The sequence below is a fragment of the Thunnus albacares genome, chromosome 12 (assembly GCF_914725855.1).
Source record: "Thunnus albacares chromosome 12, fThuAlb1.1, whole genome shotgun sequence".
Taxonomy (NCBI): Eukaryota; Metazoa; Chordata; class Actinopteri; order Scombriformes; family Scombridae; genus Thunnus; species Thunnus albacares.
This window is the reverse complement of record NC_058117.1, coordinates 22868117-22885827: the sequence shown is the minus strand read 5'-3', so window position 1 is coordinate 22885827 and position 17711 is coordinate 22868117. Positions and strand designations below refer to the sequence as shown.

The 17711-nt window shown below is 39.1% G+C and overlaps 1 protein-coding gene across 12 annotated transcripts in view; it reads right to left on the bottom strand.

Annotated features, from left to right (window-relative positions):
• LOC122993156 (band 4.1-like protein 3) overlaps positions 1 to 17711 on the bottom strand; it is a 54031-nt gene that overhangs the window by 20092 nt on the left and 16228 nt on the right. For 10 of the 12 annotated variants that reach the window (XM_044367059.1, XM_044367069.1, XM_044367066.1 and 7 more), the window contains exons 2-7: positions 12053 to 12228; positions 7029 to 7172; positions 1359 to 1463; positions 1063 to 1105; positions 858 to 933; positions 340 to 558 (exon numbers count right to left, since the gene is read on the bottom strand). In XM_044367059.1, the coding sequence (XP_044222994.1) occupies positions 340 to 558; positions 858 to 933; positions 1063 to 1105; positions 1359 to 1463; positions 7029 to 7172; positions 12053 to 12217 (752 nt within the window). In that variant the 5' untranslated portion in view covers positions 12218 to 12228. Of the gene's footprint in view, positions 1 to 339; positions 559 to 857; positions 934 to 1062; positions 1106 to 1358; positions 1464 to 7028; positions 7173 to 12052; positions 12229 to 13977; positions 14003 to 17711 lie in introns of those variants that run through there. The other 2 variants (XM_044367058.1, XM_044367067.1) reach the window with 2 other exon arrangements.

The window sequence follows — 17711 nt, the reverse complement described above, 5'->3', positions numbered from 1 at the left end:
TGTAACATGTGTTGTCCTTAAAAATAAATAAAAAAAATGAAAAAATGAATTAAAACAAAGCAAATCCAAAACATTTTTATCCAAATAATATTCATCAATCTACAACTTGTCCATTAATGAACGTATGTTAGAAACAGTATTTAAAAAAGCTCTATGTGTTGTGACTGATTGCTAAATGCGAAAATCATATTTTTATCAACTACTATTGCACCCAGTTTACATATTCTCTGGGGTTTATATTCATTCTCTATATCGGGCGGCTGTATGAATGACGCCTGCTTTATCCAATCACGGTCCAGGACTGCATCGAAGCGTTTTAGAAATGATGCTGAGACTAACTTGTAGGTCTTGTGGAGTTCCATGACCTTCTCCTCTAGCTCTTTGGTCTGGTTGGGTGCGAAGCGCAGTTCGCTGATGTAGTCGCTGCCCAGTTCCTCGGGGTCATAGTCTCCGAGTTCAGACTGCACTGTGTACGAGCCCAGGACCGTGTGGGTGGCGAATGAGCAGGGTAGACGGCCTGAAACCACATCATCTCTCAGCTGCAGGCACAGATAGTACCTAAGAGAGCAGGGAAGAGACAGAATAAGACAGTCGAGTCATTTTGATTTTGTTTTCCAATCCAGCATGTCTGGATTTCCTTGTTTCTTTGAGACCTTTTAAGGGGTTTTAATATAGTTTTATCTGCATAATCTGTTCTGTCCTGTCATTTTCCTTTAAAAACTACATTTTTCCAAATCAATAAAGCTGAAACTTAAAAGTCCACTTATATAGAAGGCTTGATTAACAGTGTTACATCAAAGAAGCAAATGCCTGCCAAAGATCACAAATCAATCGGCCTGATTTAAACGCTAACTCACCTTGTGATATCCTCAGTCAGCTGGGAGGGGTCCGGAGGGTAAAACTTTACGTTGAAAGCAAAGTTCCAGGGACCAGCTGAGACGTAGAAAGAACATTAAATTATCAGAAGCAGCTTTCTATAACCGCATACACCTCATTTGGCTGTTAAAAAAAAACAGGAATACTCCGGATACTTGAGTGGCTTTATTAGATTACTGTACTTACTCCTGATCTGCTTCTTCAGCTCCTTGGAAGGATCCAGCCAATTCTGCAACAGACAACATAAATCATAACTGATTTTCAATTATTGGAAAGTAAATAACTGTTGCTGGACTTAAAATCCAAGAAATTTAATCAAACATTGCCATTATGAATAAGTTCATCATGGTAACACAGTCTTTTAAATTATAGGAAAGTTTTATGGAAAGTTTTAGTGTAATTTTGCATATATTTGATTGTTTTCCAACAATCTGCTTCACACTATGCCACTTTTATTGTTATTCATACACATTTTCCTTTACCTTCTGATTCTCTACATCTCTGTATGTGATGCCAAAGTAGTCCTTCTCCAGTAGATTGAGGTGATCACATACTTTATCAAAGAGCTCATGGCCCTTGGCTCGTTTCTGTGAGGGGGGAAAAAAAAACAAAACAACAAAAACCACTTATTCAACACAGAGTTATCTGACAAGCACACTACAATCATCCCACCTTTTACAATCAAGCAACTATTATTTAAAAAAGATTGTATCACCAAAATTGAAGATATTTTCCATATGTGTCGACTGATTTTTCATTTTTATGTCAAGATCTAGGATTGTTAAATTCTAGCAGCTTCTGACTGGATTGCCTGAAATCATAGAAAGAATGTTATAGGAAGTCACATTTGTGTGCCTTATGTACGCTATATTCAATTTATTTAATTTCTGTACACATGATAAAAATAAAATACCGTGCATACAAAATGTAACAGGCTGTGCAATATGTTGATGCTTTGGGATTAAACTCCCCTTCTTGCCTTTCTTCTCTTTTTAATTAAACTGAGATAATCAAATAAAAATGACTCATCCTCGAAACCCGGTTTTGCGGAACAGCGACATGAAATTAATTTTTTCACAGTTAGAGAAACATCATGATGATACAGCACATTACACCGCATGGTCTAACCCCTCATAGTATCACAGCCACACCCTCAACAAGCTAGACCACTCTGGATTGATTCCTCTATAAAAAGCATGATTCACCTTCAAAATTCTGAACCCGAGGTGAACATGAGCTACGCGAGGGCGATCGATAGCGCGTCTCTAACTGCGTGCCGGATGTTATCAGCTGGAGCTCAATCATCTGCCCGCTGGAGGAAGGCTGGACTTCACAGACTCATTTGACCAGCTCAGATGGGGATATTTTAAGGCTCGAGTAGTCACAACACAGACGGCTCCAGCCCGCACAGAGCCTAAGCCAGCTCTTCACGTCTCGATACGCCGAAAAACCGCTGTCACAGCTTATTATAGCAGCAGGAGTCATTAAACGAGTAACACGCTCATTAATATAATACACACGGAGACCTGGCAAGTGTACAGGAATGGTAGTGATACGGACACATGCCATATATGTTTAAGCGTCCGCACATGTAGACTTGAAGCATGCGCACATCCTGTTAATGAGAGGCTCTGGAGTGTACAGTATGTTCGTGATTTTAACAGAGCAATAAAGCCGATGGTGGCAGAGTTAATCCTACCAGAAGAACATCTCTGAGGGAATTAGCAGAGTCTTGTCAGACTACTGCTGCCCTGCTGTGACAGTAGCTTCTCAGCGAACACTTAACCCTGGCTTTACTGTCAGAGCCTCCACACACGCACACACACACACACACACACACACACACACACACACACACACACACACACACACACACACACACACACAAAAAAAAAAAAAAGGTTGTGAACTGCAAACCTCTCTTTAGGATTATTCAAATTGTTGTCAAACAGATAAAAAAATAAAAAAAAGTAGCAAAAATGTGTGCAGAGGATGAAGCCTGCTGATCTGGCTTGAATTTTGGCTTCACTAAGAAGGAAAAAAAAAAAAAACAGGAAACTGGAAGGAAAAATGATCTCCAATTAGAAAAGAAACATGAAACTTGATCAATTACAAGATATTCTCTTCCAAATTTACTGAGTGTGTTTGGAGATTCATATATTATATGAAGGAACTGGATCTTGTATTAAAAATATACTAGGATGCATTGTCATGAATGCTGGAGGTAGGATAGATATATGTGACAACGTGATGTGAGACCCCTCCGCCTCCCCCTTCACTGAGAGCTAACACCCTCTAAAGTGAAGCGTAGGAGGTTCAGCAGTTTTGTGTCGCAGAAAATGATAGGAAACGATTAGTAAGGACATTTTTCCCTCAGGAGGAAATTGAGTTGAGCTGAAAACTACAAGGTCAGGGGGATAAAAATGTCAAATCTTGACATTTTGGACTGGTTTCAAATGGGATAGGGAGGGAGGAAGAGGAATCCCTGGCAACTATCTGAGGATCCTCTGACCTCAATTGCATCACTGGGTGAAACAACATAAGCTAACTTGGCTTGTGTCGACTGTGTTTCACTCTTAGCTTAGTTAGGATTCGACCAACTGGGTAATCCAGACGATTATTTAGCCGTCTTTCTTGATTTCTATTGCTTTTTATTCTAATGATGAACTACTGTAGTAACTACTGTATAAAATGTATCTGTGAAGATATTGTTACTATGGTTACAGGTATTTTTGACCTCGCAGCATCATTCAGGTGTGACTCATGACTGCTGTGTCACTAGCTACAATTAGCACCACTTGATTTTGTAAGATTGTTCTTTAAAAAAAGGTGTCTCATTCAGTCAGCAGCACATGGAGCAGCAGAACAGACTGTTATCTCTAAACAGTGTTGTGACTTAAAGTCCACAGGCTTGCTGAAGTGTAACTAAAACTTCAATTATTGATTCTTTTTGGTCGATTAATCAATAAAGTCTATAAAATGTCAGAATATAATGACCAATTCCTATCACAATTTCCCAAAAACCAAAGGTGATGACTTAAAATAGTTCTTATCAGATTAAATACTCAAATTACAATGATATGAAAAGAGAAAAAAAAGTCCTTATTTTTGGAAACAGCAAGTGTTTTTCATTTTTGCTTGATAAATAAATGTCTTATCAAAAGGATTGCTGTATAATTGTTTCAGCACCAGTAGGCCAATGAGCTCCTGGCAGTAGTTTACTAGCCAAACTATAAAATGTGCAGGAGACGCTTTATGAAAACATGTGGAACAGAGTATCGGAAAAAAAAACTCAACTGAACATTTCAGTTTTTTATACAGGTGACTCCAGATGAATCCAAAATTTTCCTTCTTATTTATTTTTCTTGCTTACATTTCCTCTACTGCACTCCAACCTAATCTGGTCATCTCTAAGTGTTCCTCATGTAGTGTGTGTCGGTGCTGGAACGCAGCGAGGTGGGGTGAGACTTGGCAGGGGGGGCGGGACTGGAAGATTACGGGATAGTAAACAGATGGGACGTGGTCATTCAATACTCTACACTTGCTGTTGGACACAAATACACACACACACCGTAAACAGTGATGTTTACAAGAGGTACGCACTACCACGGGTTATGCAAGTATAAACTACTTGAGACATATCATTTAATTTTAAATGGGGGCTCGATGTATTAAATGATAATTAGGAAAGTTGTTGTGGATACAGTAAAAGCTCAACTTTAGGGTATGTAATGTAGTTTACATGCCATGTTTGATCAACTTTTGCTCTTTTTTTCTCAAGAAAAGCTCCTACAAACTAATTAGAGGCAATAAATTGGCCAATTATTTCTTTTCTCATCATATACTGTATATTTTAGAATCTAACTTCTGGATAAAAAAATAAGCATTTTTGTGTTTTGTGTTTCAACTGGAGCTACAGCAGGTTTCAATCATGTGATTTAATTATTTTTGTCTACCTGTTAATTTGGATAAATGAATATGCTCTTATGCGTATAAATATGTAAGTTATGGGAAAAATCACCATGTGTTTAGTCTAAATCTTACTCTACTGCCATTTCAGTTTATTCAGAGCATGTGTGCATCAACTGGAGCAACGCTTTAAATTAACAGCGGCTCAGAAATGAACTCAGGGTCCGTCTCAAGGGTAAGAAGTCCGAACTGACCCCTCGTTTTCAGATCTCCGTCCTTAAGAATCCTTCCAGCGCCGCAGTGGGACATCGAGTAATCATGCCAACACACAGAGTCAATGACACTGATTCCCTCCAACAAATGCTCCTATTTCACGGTCAGAACCCCTCATCTCACCGCCACCTCCAAAAAACAGTCGGCTAATCCCTCTATCCAAGCCCCTGGTGGGGAGGAATCTGCTCAAAAGGAGATTTGGGGGGGCGGGGGGGGAGAAGGAGGAAGGTCTGGTACTCCCCCATGCTGCCTGCACACACATTTTGGGAATGTACAAAGTTGAAAGGCTTGAAAAGTTTGAGAGAAGGCTCAACTTTGTATTGTTAGGCAAGAAACTATGTAAGGGTGAAATGCCAAATAAGTTCACTATTCAGATTTATTCCTGAATTAATAATGTTCTAAGAGAAAGAATGATTGTTTGAGGGCAGAAAGCGGCTATTATGCTGCGGAGCTCCTACACTTACAAGACATTTTCTTGACTCATTGTGGGATCTGTTTGCATCTGTGGGTTTATTTCTGGATACTGGATATTTAGGAGATTTAGATCATAAGAGTTATTGTTCCCCTCCAGGCTACGCAGCGCAACTAACCTTAAGAAGCGATCTTGCACAATGCAAATTTAAAATGTTCAAAAGAAATCCGACAAAACCTTACAAGACTTATGAGACAGCTTTATCGTGGGTGTTTATTTTGGCCAATTAAATTAATACATTTAATTTTTTTTTTCTAACACGGTCCAGCCAAGAAGATGAAAGAATCAATCCTACACCTCGCCCTCCTCTCTCATTCAACACATTATGATTAACAACCAACTCATGCTCTATTTCTTCTCTTCCCAAAACATCCCATTACCATATTTAATTTTTCCACATTATGATAAAAGCCACACTGCTAGGTTAGCGGTGCTATAAGCTTCACATTTACAACACAAAAGACACATGTTTTTCACTGATTGCTGGCTCTCTGTTCTTCATAGGGTTTATTTCTGGATGGTGGGTGAGCTTTGACGTAAGAACTTAACATATAAAAACTGTCTTATGAATAATTTTTTTTCTTCTTCTTCGAGACTACACAGAGAAGCTTTTTTTCGGAGCAACAAAAAACAAATCCCACAAAGCAATTTAACTCAATGCAAATGTAAACATGCGGTGATATCCATGAAATCCCTACTTCTAAGAAGGGTTGTCAAAATAGCACATTTTCGTTTTATGTCATTTTATCATGAGATTAATACACAGAAAAAAAAAATCCAGAACGCAGCACCAGTGTAAGAATCAAGGGAGGTGGTGATGATTTTTTTTTGTTTTGATATGTTAATGCAGTAATAAAAGCTGCTGTTCTCTATCAACCATAATTTTTAATGTTTTGGAAACAAAGCGTAAATCATGCCACATGTTGCATTACTTATTTCGAAATATGAAAATAACTTTCTCAGAGACCCTGCTCCAACCCCGTTAGCAAAGAGGACGCAGAGTCCCTCTAGATCTCTGGTTTTACTTTACATACACAGAGCATAAAAAAAAACAGAATAGCAAATATCATATGTGCACGCAGAGTAAGTAAGCAAATGTGCAAAAGCTGTTAGAATAGTGAAAACTGAATTGAACTATTTGCAAATTTAAAAGCTGTTTTAACCTGAAATTAAAAGCCTGACCTGCTTCAAACACAGTCCAAAACCAAAGATACTTAGTTTACTATCAAACCAGATGAGGAAAAGCTGAAAATTCTTACAGTTGAGAAGCTGAAACTAGAGAATATTTGGTGTTTTTGCACCAATTTTCAATTATTTTTTTCAAAATTAATTTCCTGTCAACTGACTGATTGATTAATTGTCTCTACTCTATTACTGATGTTAAAATGCTAAACGCAGCATCTTTAAAATCGACCCCCTACTCTACTGGTACATTAAAACAAACTGCAAGCGTTCGGTTCCCGCATCCACGACCCCCATCACACCCGCAGGGTCTCACCTCTACATTTAGTGTGTAGTCAGAGCCGTCCAGCAGTGTGACTTTGCACTGCATGATCTTCACCTTCTTCACTCCTCTTAAAGGAGACCTGGAGAGACGACTGGTGGACGACCTGTGGGATACCTGGTCCTCTTCCTGCTGCTCCTGAGAAGAAAAGAGAAAAACAAGTGGGACTTAATGATGAGCTATATACCACAATTATATGTAAACCAGTGTGCTCTCTGGATGTTTTTTGATGCAGATGTGATGTGAGGATTTGTTTCCCTTTATAGTAAACCATTAGGTTGCTCTGCTTTTCATGACTATAAAGCCCTGTATGTTTATTTTACTGGATGACTAAAGATGTTCTGATAGAGAGTATAATCATTGTAGGCTCAAAGAGGGAACAGACCAGAAATGAAAAATACCTTCAGCTCACCTTTTCCTTACCTAACCGCCTCCCCCCGGCCCTACAGGTCAGTTACTTAATGTAGCTGTCTTTGACAAAACCACGAGTTCTGTCACATGTCTACGACCTAAAAATAGAGACTGGGACCCTGAGTGAATGTAATAAGGTCCCACTGAGAAGAGCTAGAGGTGTACCGCCATTTTGTCTTAAACAGAGAAAATCCAATTTTCCACCTCGCTGAAAACAAAGCCCTTCCTGAGTGACTTTATGCTGAAAAAGAGGCCTTTGGCTCTAAGACGTTTTTCCTTCTTTCCTCACAAAAGTGGATTTAATGCCACTTTTCATTCTTATATTACACATTTCTTATCTGGTTCTTCAGGCTATATCCGTCACACTGTTCGTGTCTACTGTAGCTCGTGTGGACATATTCAAATGCTTCACCACACCGGAAAATTATCACCTTAATATCACCTTTAGAGAACATGACAGTGACAGCTTCATTTTGATTCGATTAAGTTAGAATTTGCAAAAAAAAACCAAAAAAAAAAAACAAAACAAAGGATGTATTTGCAGATTATTTATGACAGATGGAGACAAGCACCACAGATGTATGAAATCACAGTAGAGAGACTGTAAACGGAGGTCACTTCATTCATAAGTGCACCCTGCTGGGGCATGCGTCTCACAGGGAAGGCTGACAGTGTCGTGTCAAGAGTGTTGTGATTTCTCTCAGCCTTGCTCCTGCCAATTCACACAGCTCTGACAATTGCAGAGCATCATCCATCAACCTCGGCGTGACACGATGAGGGCTGTGCAGTATAATTAAATGCAGAGTTGAACGTTTTAAAAATAGCAAATGTAAATGAAAGAAATAGAGAAAATCGGTTAGCTGCCGACTATTAAATTAACTGCTAACTATGTTGATAATCGATTAATCGTTTGGAGTCATTCTTTAGGCTGGTGGGGACAAAAGGAGGACAAAAGGAGGACATTTAAGGACGTCATTTTGTGGTTTGGGAAACAGTGTTCGACGTTTTTACCATTTTATAAACCAAACAACTAATTGATTAATGGAAAAAATAATCAAGAGATTAATTGCTAATGAAAATAATTGCTTGTAGCAGCCCTAAAGAGAAATTCAAGATCTCATTGGATGCATTAAAGTAATTTCATGATGCAAATAATGATATAAACTATATTATTAACCAGTTTGTAGACAACAATCATTACTTAAGCAGCTGTTTATCCTGGTGCATTATGCTTCGTCACTAATGACAGAATTTATGCTCTTTATTGTTCTCTGTATCATGAGGTTGGATGTTCTTCCATACACACATAAAGAAATAATCATCTCATTATATTCATCTATAAATGCTTCCAAACTACCTCACATCTCTTCTCTCATTGAAATCTTGCAACTAGAGAAACACGACCCAGTAACTACTTAACCTTAGACATCTGATATGTGTTCGCTGATCTCAGCAGAACTGGTTTCAGGTACTATGCAGCTTTTAAAATGGAGTGACCTGCAAACTGCCCTCAAACTAGAGTCTTTCATACCCCTCGGAGATTTTAAAGCTTTATTATTTGATGTTTTTGTGACTCTTAGAACTGTTTTTATTAAGTGTTTGTTGATCGTGACTGTCTGGCTTTAGTTGTTTCTGTTTGCTGATCAATCTCAATGAGACTACCCGATTAAATAAAGATTAAATTAAAAAAAAAAATATATATATATATATAATGTAATATTGAATGGTATGTTACTCATCAGAGTGCTTGATCATAATGGTGGACTAATACAACCAGATATATTAGAAAGAAGAGTATACATGTACGCTGTATAGCAAAATCTCTGATGTTTAAATGAATGATACATTTGAGAAGTGCATGTATCATCACCTTTCCTGACTTCCTTTCCTGCAGCTTTGTTACTTCACATTAAGACATTTAAATTTTGTTACGATTTTTTGTTTCCCAGCCCAGGATATAATGAATGCTTCTGCCGCTCCCTCATTAAACCATATTATGATTCACATCTAAAGTCATGCTCTGTTTCTTCACTTCATCAAACACCCCTTTTCACCCATACTTCATTCTTCTTCTACCACATTGTGATAAACGCCACACTGCTGGGTCAGAGGGGTTGTGAACCAGAGCATGCTCAAATTGCGGTTTTGTGCTCAAACATATGGCAGTTCATAAGAAGGTAAAACAAATCTCAGAGTCTGCGTCTGGCTGCGGTGACTCTGACCTTTTGACTCTTTAATATTGTCCGCTTGTAAATGGTAGAAATCTACGGAATTGAAATAAATCAACTGTTACACTTATTTTAAATTCTCAGACAGGATTGTCAGCTACTGTACATGCCAAAAATGTAAAAATAACATGACAGGACAGCTCAAAAGCTAATCCCAGCACTAATGCAGTCTGAGAACCTTTATATACAGAAAATCAAACATCTTTCAACCTAGTTTTTCATTTAGATCTTTAAATTATTTATTTTTTTTACTCTCAAGGCTGCATCTATCAGACAGAAACATCTTGACTTGTGCAGATGAAAAATAAACATAAAGGGGTTTCAAACCTGCTGCAGTGAGTTAACGTCCTATTTCTGTGACTCTTTGTGTCACAACTGGTTTGGTGTGACTTCAAGCTTGTGCATAAACATCAAATGGAAGTAATTTGTTTTGGATAAAAAAGTGCCTGGAACTACGTCAGTAACATATTTGTGACTGCCAAAACTACACATATTGAAGACAAAAATGCGTATGCGTGTACAGCAAGTCATACTGTTTTTCCCTTCAACTAATAATTTAGTGAATAAGCAGGAATCTGCATTTAGTCTGAGACAGTCCCCCTGCAGTTTGGAAGCACTGGAAATTCAATCTGCAGATTGATTAGATAGTGAGCCCTGAAAGTTGTTTGGGCCGAAATCTGCAGACAAGCACTTAGTGTTCAGATAACATCGGTAGCGACCTGGACTGTCCAAGACATTAAATGGACAGGATGCAGGCCACAGTCACTTAACTAGAAACGTCTGCTCTATACCAGAATATCAAAGTAGTGTTTGAGTCCACAATGGTGCAGGTACATGGTAGATGTTTTTGTTTATTAAAATTAAGGCGATTATTTTCATTATCAATTAATCTGTGTATTTTTTTTTGATTAACTGATTAGTTGCTTATTCTGTAAGAAAATTATGAAAAATATCGATCACTGTTTCCCGAAGCCCAAAACACAACCTAAAAGCTCTTGTTTTGTCGCAGCTGACAGTTCACAACCCAAAGATGTTTAGTTTACTATCACAGAGGACTTAAGAAACCAGAAAATATTCACGTTTAAGAACCTGGAACTGAGAATTTTTTCTTAAAAAAAAAAAAGACTCAAAACAATAAATCAATTATCAAAATAGCTGCCACTAAATTTTCTGTCTATTGACTGATTGATTAATCAACTAATCGCTGCAGCTCTAATTAAAATTGACGATATAAGCGTCAAAGTGGTGGGAATCTTAAAAATCAAGGTTGTGATATTAAAAAAAATGCTGTTTTATGCAAAAAGTGCTTTAATAAGAGCCTTCATCATTGGTCAACAGAGTCAGCCTTACCAGGTGTTACCAGAACAATCGAACTTTACTAACATTTTGGTGATTTGTGTTCATTTCATTGTCCTAAACTCTTAAAGGGTCCAGTGTGTAGAATTTAGTGGCATCTAGCGGTGAGGTTGCAGATTGCAACCACATGAATACACCTCCCCCTCCCCCCCCTCCCCTTCCAAATTTGTAGGAGAATCTACGTTGGCTGCGAAACTTGCGAAAAAACATGAAAGACCCTCTCTAGAGCCGGTGTTTGGTTTGTCTGTTCTGGGCTACTGTAGAAACATGGCGGCCTCCATCAAAGCGGATCTGCTCCCTATGTAGATATAAAGGGCTCATTCTAAGGTAATGAAAACACAACGATTCTTATTTTCATGGGATTAGACACTAATTAAAACCTACTTATGAACATTATATTCCATTTCTGCCAAGTCTGTTCCTCTATATGCCACTAAATTCTACATACTGCACCTTTAAACCACAAACCACGTAAAACACCATGAGGTTTTACTACTTCAGTAGCTCATCTTACTCATTAACCCCACAGCTGTGTGAAGTTGTGCTAATCAGTGCAATCAGCTGACATAATATGAGGGTTGAAAACCACTTTGTCAGGTGTCTCTCGATCTAAGCATGAAAGCGCTCATACAGATAAGTTTACTTGTCGACGTGATGCATCTCATGCAGGGTTGTAACTGTCATTGAGGACACTGGTGGTGTTGTCAGTATTTTTTTTTCCCCCTCTCTGCATGTTCATTTACATTTTCCACACAAAGACACAATTCATTCAGGGGGGAGGGATACATGGTGTGTAATGTTTTCTCAAATTCAAGCCTTATCTAGAGGGACATGTACAGTGTTTACATCTTAAAAATCATTGTTTGATTATATTTCTAAAGAATATTTTTACAAGAATGAGTCAGAAAAAAATATGTTAAAAGTTTAGGTGCGTGATAATTCCATGACAACTGGCTGTATATACTCCTTTTTTGCAGGCTCATTTCACACAGAGGGAGAGCATGTGGTTATGAAGAGGCTGACCTGTTCTTTCCTGGCCGGCGTGCTGTGTCCGACTGCGGCGGGAAGCTGCTCCGGCTGGTTCTGAGGCGAGGCGGGTTCAGCTGCTGCTTTAGCTGTCCCCTTCTCTGTCTCCTTGTTCTCCTGCTGCTGCTTGGCCTCCGAGTCTGCGCCTGATTCAGTCGTCATGGTGAATCACACTGGAGTGATATGAAAGAGGAGAGTAAAGGAGACGACTTGATGAGTCAGCTGACTTTGTTGTAAATTAATCAACTGTTGCTTTCAGCTTTGTTTAATGATAAGCTCTTCTCTGATGCAAATGCATACATGTGGATGTTGTTTGACAGTAGAATAAAAGTGTAATTAATCGAAGTGGCTTAGGTGCACTCAAGTCTCATTCTCAATAATCTCAGGGGTTTCAGCTGTTGATAACAGAAAGTACTTAGACTGCTTCAACATCCACAAACTTTAAAATAAAAATCTTTTGACATATCCTCAGCAGCTGGATACAACTGGTTTAAAACAAATGTGAAATGATGTACATATCTAGGTGCTAGCCTATTCAAAACACTAAAATAATTAGTTAATGTCATCATCTACTATTTTTTTCAATCTTATATGAACAACAACTGAACCCTTTTGTGTTTTTTTTATCTGTTGTTCAAACAAAATAAGCAATTAAAAGATGACAAATTGGACTGGATTTGTCCTTTTTTCCAGAATTTAAAGCCTAAACAGTTATCTATTAATCAAAGAATGCAATCAGAGTAGCATTTTCCTCAGTATTGCACTTGACAGATTTCATAGTCTACAGTTTATCTGTTTACACGCAACCATCCAAGGTATCTGAACCACACCAGCAAATGTCTTTCATAGCATGACCTTCTCCCTCTGTGAATAGCAGCATACCAGTGACAGATGCAGTCCCATGGGCTTAAAACTGGGTAATGAGAGGAAACATCTAATAGCCAGTTTTGCCAAACAAAGATGACAGATAGGACAGATCGCGCTGGGGGCCCCTGTGCTACCCGTACCCACAGGCTTTGACACTGGGGATGTGGGGTTTGGAGGGCGTGTGTGTGTGTGTGTGTGTGTGTGCGTGGGACAGTGGGCCTCTGCTACAGAGAATCTGGGGTTTGTAGTCTGGATGCCTGTCATTCTGCTGCTGGCCTCCTTCTCCCTGAGCTCTATTTATAGGGCCGTGTTTACTCTGGGGTGGGAGGATCTCAGACTTCCAGCCGAAGCTGGGGACAGCAGCCTCTGGATCAACAAAGCCCACACTGTGAGCTGAGGTGATCCCCCAAAAACTTTTGACACAGAGCCTAAAATGCTAAAACAACGACAACAGAGTGCTGTGCCCAAAAACACAATGAAGAGAAAAAAAAAAATAAAAGAAAAACCAGCTGGTATTGATTATCTGGAAATGCCAAAAGCTTGAATTAGCATTTTGTGGGTCAAGATATTTTACAATTTGTAATAAGAAACCTGTCTCGGTCAGAAAAACTTAAAATTTACAGAGGCTTTTAAGGAGGACTAAATTTGGCCCACATGCCTAACTCCACTTGTCCTGCTGTGAACTGAACTGGCAAGCACATAACTGGATTATTAACAGCTGGAGTCCATGCCCTCCTCATGCCTCCGTGTTGTTTTGTTCTTCTTCTCACACTCGGTGACAGACACATTATTTCTATATTCCTGAATCAAAGGAACTTCTTGATTCAATATCATTTGGTATTACCGCCTTTTATATTTCAGAATAATACAAATTCTTACACAGGAAATTGCTTTTTGAACTCCGAAGGGTAATTTCTCTTTGGTAATGAGCAGTGGATTTGAATCCCTATGGAATTAACTTGAAAGAAGATTACAATATAAACCCAAATAAATCTTAGCCAAGTAACAAAAACCACTTGTTAGTGTTAAAATGGATCAGAATTATGTTGACTTACAGAAGCAGCAGCAGCAGCAGCAACAGTAAATCTGGACTTTGGAAATGAAACAAAACACTTCTGCCTTTGCATTCACAGAAGTCAGGAGTGCGGAGCTGAAGCATAATGGGTCACCAAACACCACATGCTGATTAAACCCTTTCAAATATCAGTGACTTCAGGTGCTATAAAAAGTCTGCATAGTGTACAGTAGATTACCAAATCTCGATTACGGGTCTGAGTAGCAGCGATGTGAATGTAGTGATGAAGTCACAAGACCCAAATTCCAACCGTGGCTTTTAAAAGAACGTGTTTTCTGAGGACAGATAAGCAACTCTAAAAGACCACTGAGGCAATTCAACCAGAATCCTATCAAAGCCTCTCTGCTTCTCTATTGTGTCATGTGTGGCAGAGTTGAAGAGCGGGGCTCAAGCAATCAGCTGACAGACGATGGCTGCACAGCTAACCTTTGCTTCTCTTAACGCCCCTATGAAACAGGAACTATAGTAGGAGGGAAGGAAAGGAACATCTTAGCACCATAGAAATGGAGGAAGAATACGTTCAGTCACTGGTGACAGGCGCTCTTCACAGGGTCAGACAACGGCCCACACAGTAGCCTTGTGTGTGTGTGCCTCACCATGGACTGGTACATACATTATGCATTCAGAAAGCTGTATTCACAACTCATTTAGCGCCCTGGATTTCTGCTTGTATACAGAAACAGCTGATGACTGCACTAGTATAGGCTTATCATAAAGAGTATGAAACTCAACTAGGTCAATTAAAAACAAGAAAAAGTAAATTTAATATTGACATTTTCAAATAAATAAACATATTCTCTGCTGCTCTATTGCTGATTAATATTGTGTAACAGAGATTCAAACTCTTAGATCATGACGGCTTTTCCTGCTCTGCGTTTGGTGAGTTTTTTACTTGGAAAATCAGGACACACAGGAAGTGATGCATGTGTTTCTGTCATTAGCAACAAATGTTTAATCAAAGAGGAACTCAGCACTTAAAGTGAACAATGACAGCCACCGTGACTGACATATAAAAGAATGTTAAGAAAAAAAAAACAAACGCTGCAAAAATTAACCCTAAGATGCCATCAAATTTATCTCGCAGATTATCGTTTATCATGATCATTTTATCAAGTGTCACCTCAGATATATTGTCCTCAGTCACACCTGATAAAAGCTAATATTTTTTAGTGGTCTGACTTCTAAGGTGGGGCAGCCAGAATCCACTTACTCACGTGTCTTCCTGTTGAAACAAATCATCCTCAGGAGATCAATAATGTCACTACTCCTAACCCCCCCCCGCCATGTCTTTGTTCCCAATATAAACAGTCAAACCTGTCTGTCTGCTACTGAGCAAACCAATTAAATCAAAAATCACATTACATTGAGATGGAGCAGTGAGATTATTTATTGCAGTGGAGACTCATGTCAATGCTAAAAGCTTGGTATAGGCTTATCAGTATGTGGCTGCGTTACATAATTGATCGCTGACACTAAATGCTTTGATGCTGTCCCATGCATACAACCTCCATTTTAAGGTCCATTTGTAATTGTAATGCACACTGTTGGAGAGTGGCCTGCGCACATGGAGTTACACACACACACACACACAGAGGGAAGGATGACGAGCTGCCATCTGTGCTGAGTGCCATTAGCCGGAGCACACCACAGCTGGGCCCATCCCTGCCACCCCTGCCCCCACACCCATAGCCCCCCTGGGGGGCTTGTGGAGGTTACACGGAGGGGAATAGCTGGCGTTTCTTGACACGTCAAAGCCCATCCTGAGCAGGCCTACCGTATATGATGAGACCCTCTCTACATGGCTGCGGGGCTGACAGCTGTCACACACAAACCCAGCTACTGTAACAGGATACTATGTAGCTGGTATGGCCACTCAATTGAGACAACTCTGCTCCCCAAAGAGTTTTTAACAGTCCTGACTTCAAAACAACAACACTGACGAAATTATTGATATGTTTTGTCATGAATGTTGTAGGCAAATCACGTGCTTCGGTAGCAACACTCATTTCTGATATTTATTGTTGTTTTACATTTAGATATTCGGCAAATACTCCTAACAACAGTGACTTATAATAGATGCAACATTAGATTCAGCTCGGCATGCACAGTATGTGTGGCAACCAGTGGTGACGGTAGTGCTGTCACAACAACAGAAGTCAGTACTACTTTTGAGAAGATCTGTCTGTTACTTTTTAACAATTTTTATTAAATGCTAAATTGTGTTGAGCTGCAACAGTTGATCAATTGTTAAAAATTCTTGATAACCAAATATTGCTTAAATCATTTTTCAAGAAAAACATACCAACCAATAGCTGGTTCCCACTTCTTTAATATCAGGATTTGCTGCTTTTCCTTGTCTTACATTGTAGTAAATTAAACATCTTTTGGGGTTTTGGACTGTTGGTTGAACAAAACAAGATCTCTGAAGACATCATCTTGGACTTTTGGAAATTGATGGGTGTTTTTCAATGTTTTATGACATTTATAGGCCGAATGATTAATTGGATAATCAACAAAGTAATCATCAGATTAATCTATTTTGAAAATAATTTAGTTGCGGCCCAGACGTTTAGAAACCTTTAAGACTTATGCCAAATATGCTCTCCTGCATCATTCCCAAAGAACCCAGAATTGAACGATTAAAACAAGAAGCACTGGAACGGACAAAGCTCAAATTTAGCTGGATCGGCCAGCAGAGGAGATGACAACAGGCCGTCATGTCTTTACCAAAATGCCAGCGCACCTAAATTGGTGCCATAAAATGAGGAACTACCTGTAAGTCTGACTCTAGTGAGAATTTTCAAGCTAACAAGCTACATGTTGAATTGGATGTATTGGACGTGTAGAAAATGTTCCTTAACAGCATGTTACATGTCAATGTTTGGCAATGTGTAGTCATGCCCTCGACAATTCAAGAAATCCAAACAACCCAGATCCGTTTTCTACTTCAGTATGTTTAGCCAGAACATTCTCCTGCTCTGGTGCAGCACAAACTAAGTGTGGACACAGATCTGGCAATGCAAGACTAGTATTTCATTTACAGAGCCTGCAAAGACATCCAACCATTCCTTGTACGTTATAAACGTCTCTACCGAGCTACAAATGTCAAAAAACATAACATCAGTGAGTCAGCAAAACATCTCAAGCTGACTCTTTTTCATATTACTGTAATAGCGTTGGGCTACAGACACATTTGGCATATATTCATATCATCCAGATGGAAGATCTTCCCTGACACTCGCGTACAAACAGTCTCACAAATGGGTAAAATACATTTGTTGCACATTTGATTTAGTCATTTAAAAGCTGTAACACACCCTATTTCATCCAGACTTCCAAAAAATTCAGTTGAACCATCAAAGACATGACTGAACTAAACGATCCAAACCTGCACAGCAGCATTTAAGGAAAGCAACAAGGAGGTGAATCTGTGGCTGAGAGCATTTTTGCTGAGGATGCCATAAATCCCATCAGCTTGCTGCGTTTACATTCTTAGCATTACTCTCTCTTGCAGCAAGACCCTTCAGGGTTACAGCAGACAGACCGACCGACTAACATATCGTTTTGATTGTACACCTCATTGTGTGAAACCATCAGTGTATCTTCGTTGGTCGCTTAAGGCCAGGGTTGGTTTCCTTCAAAGCCTGGCACAAACATCACCAAAAGGCGCTGACGAGGACAGCAATTATTGAAAAATGTGTTCGCTGGAGTTAG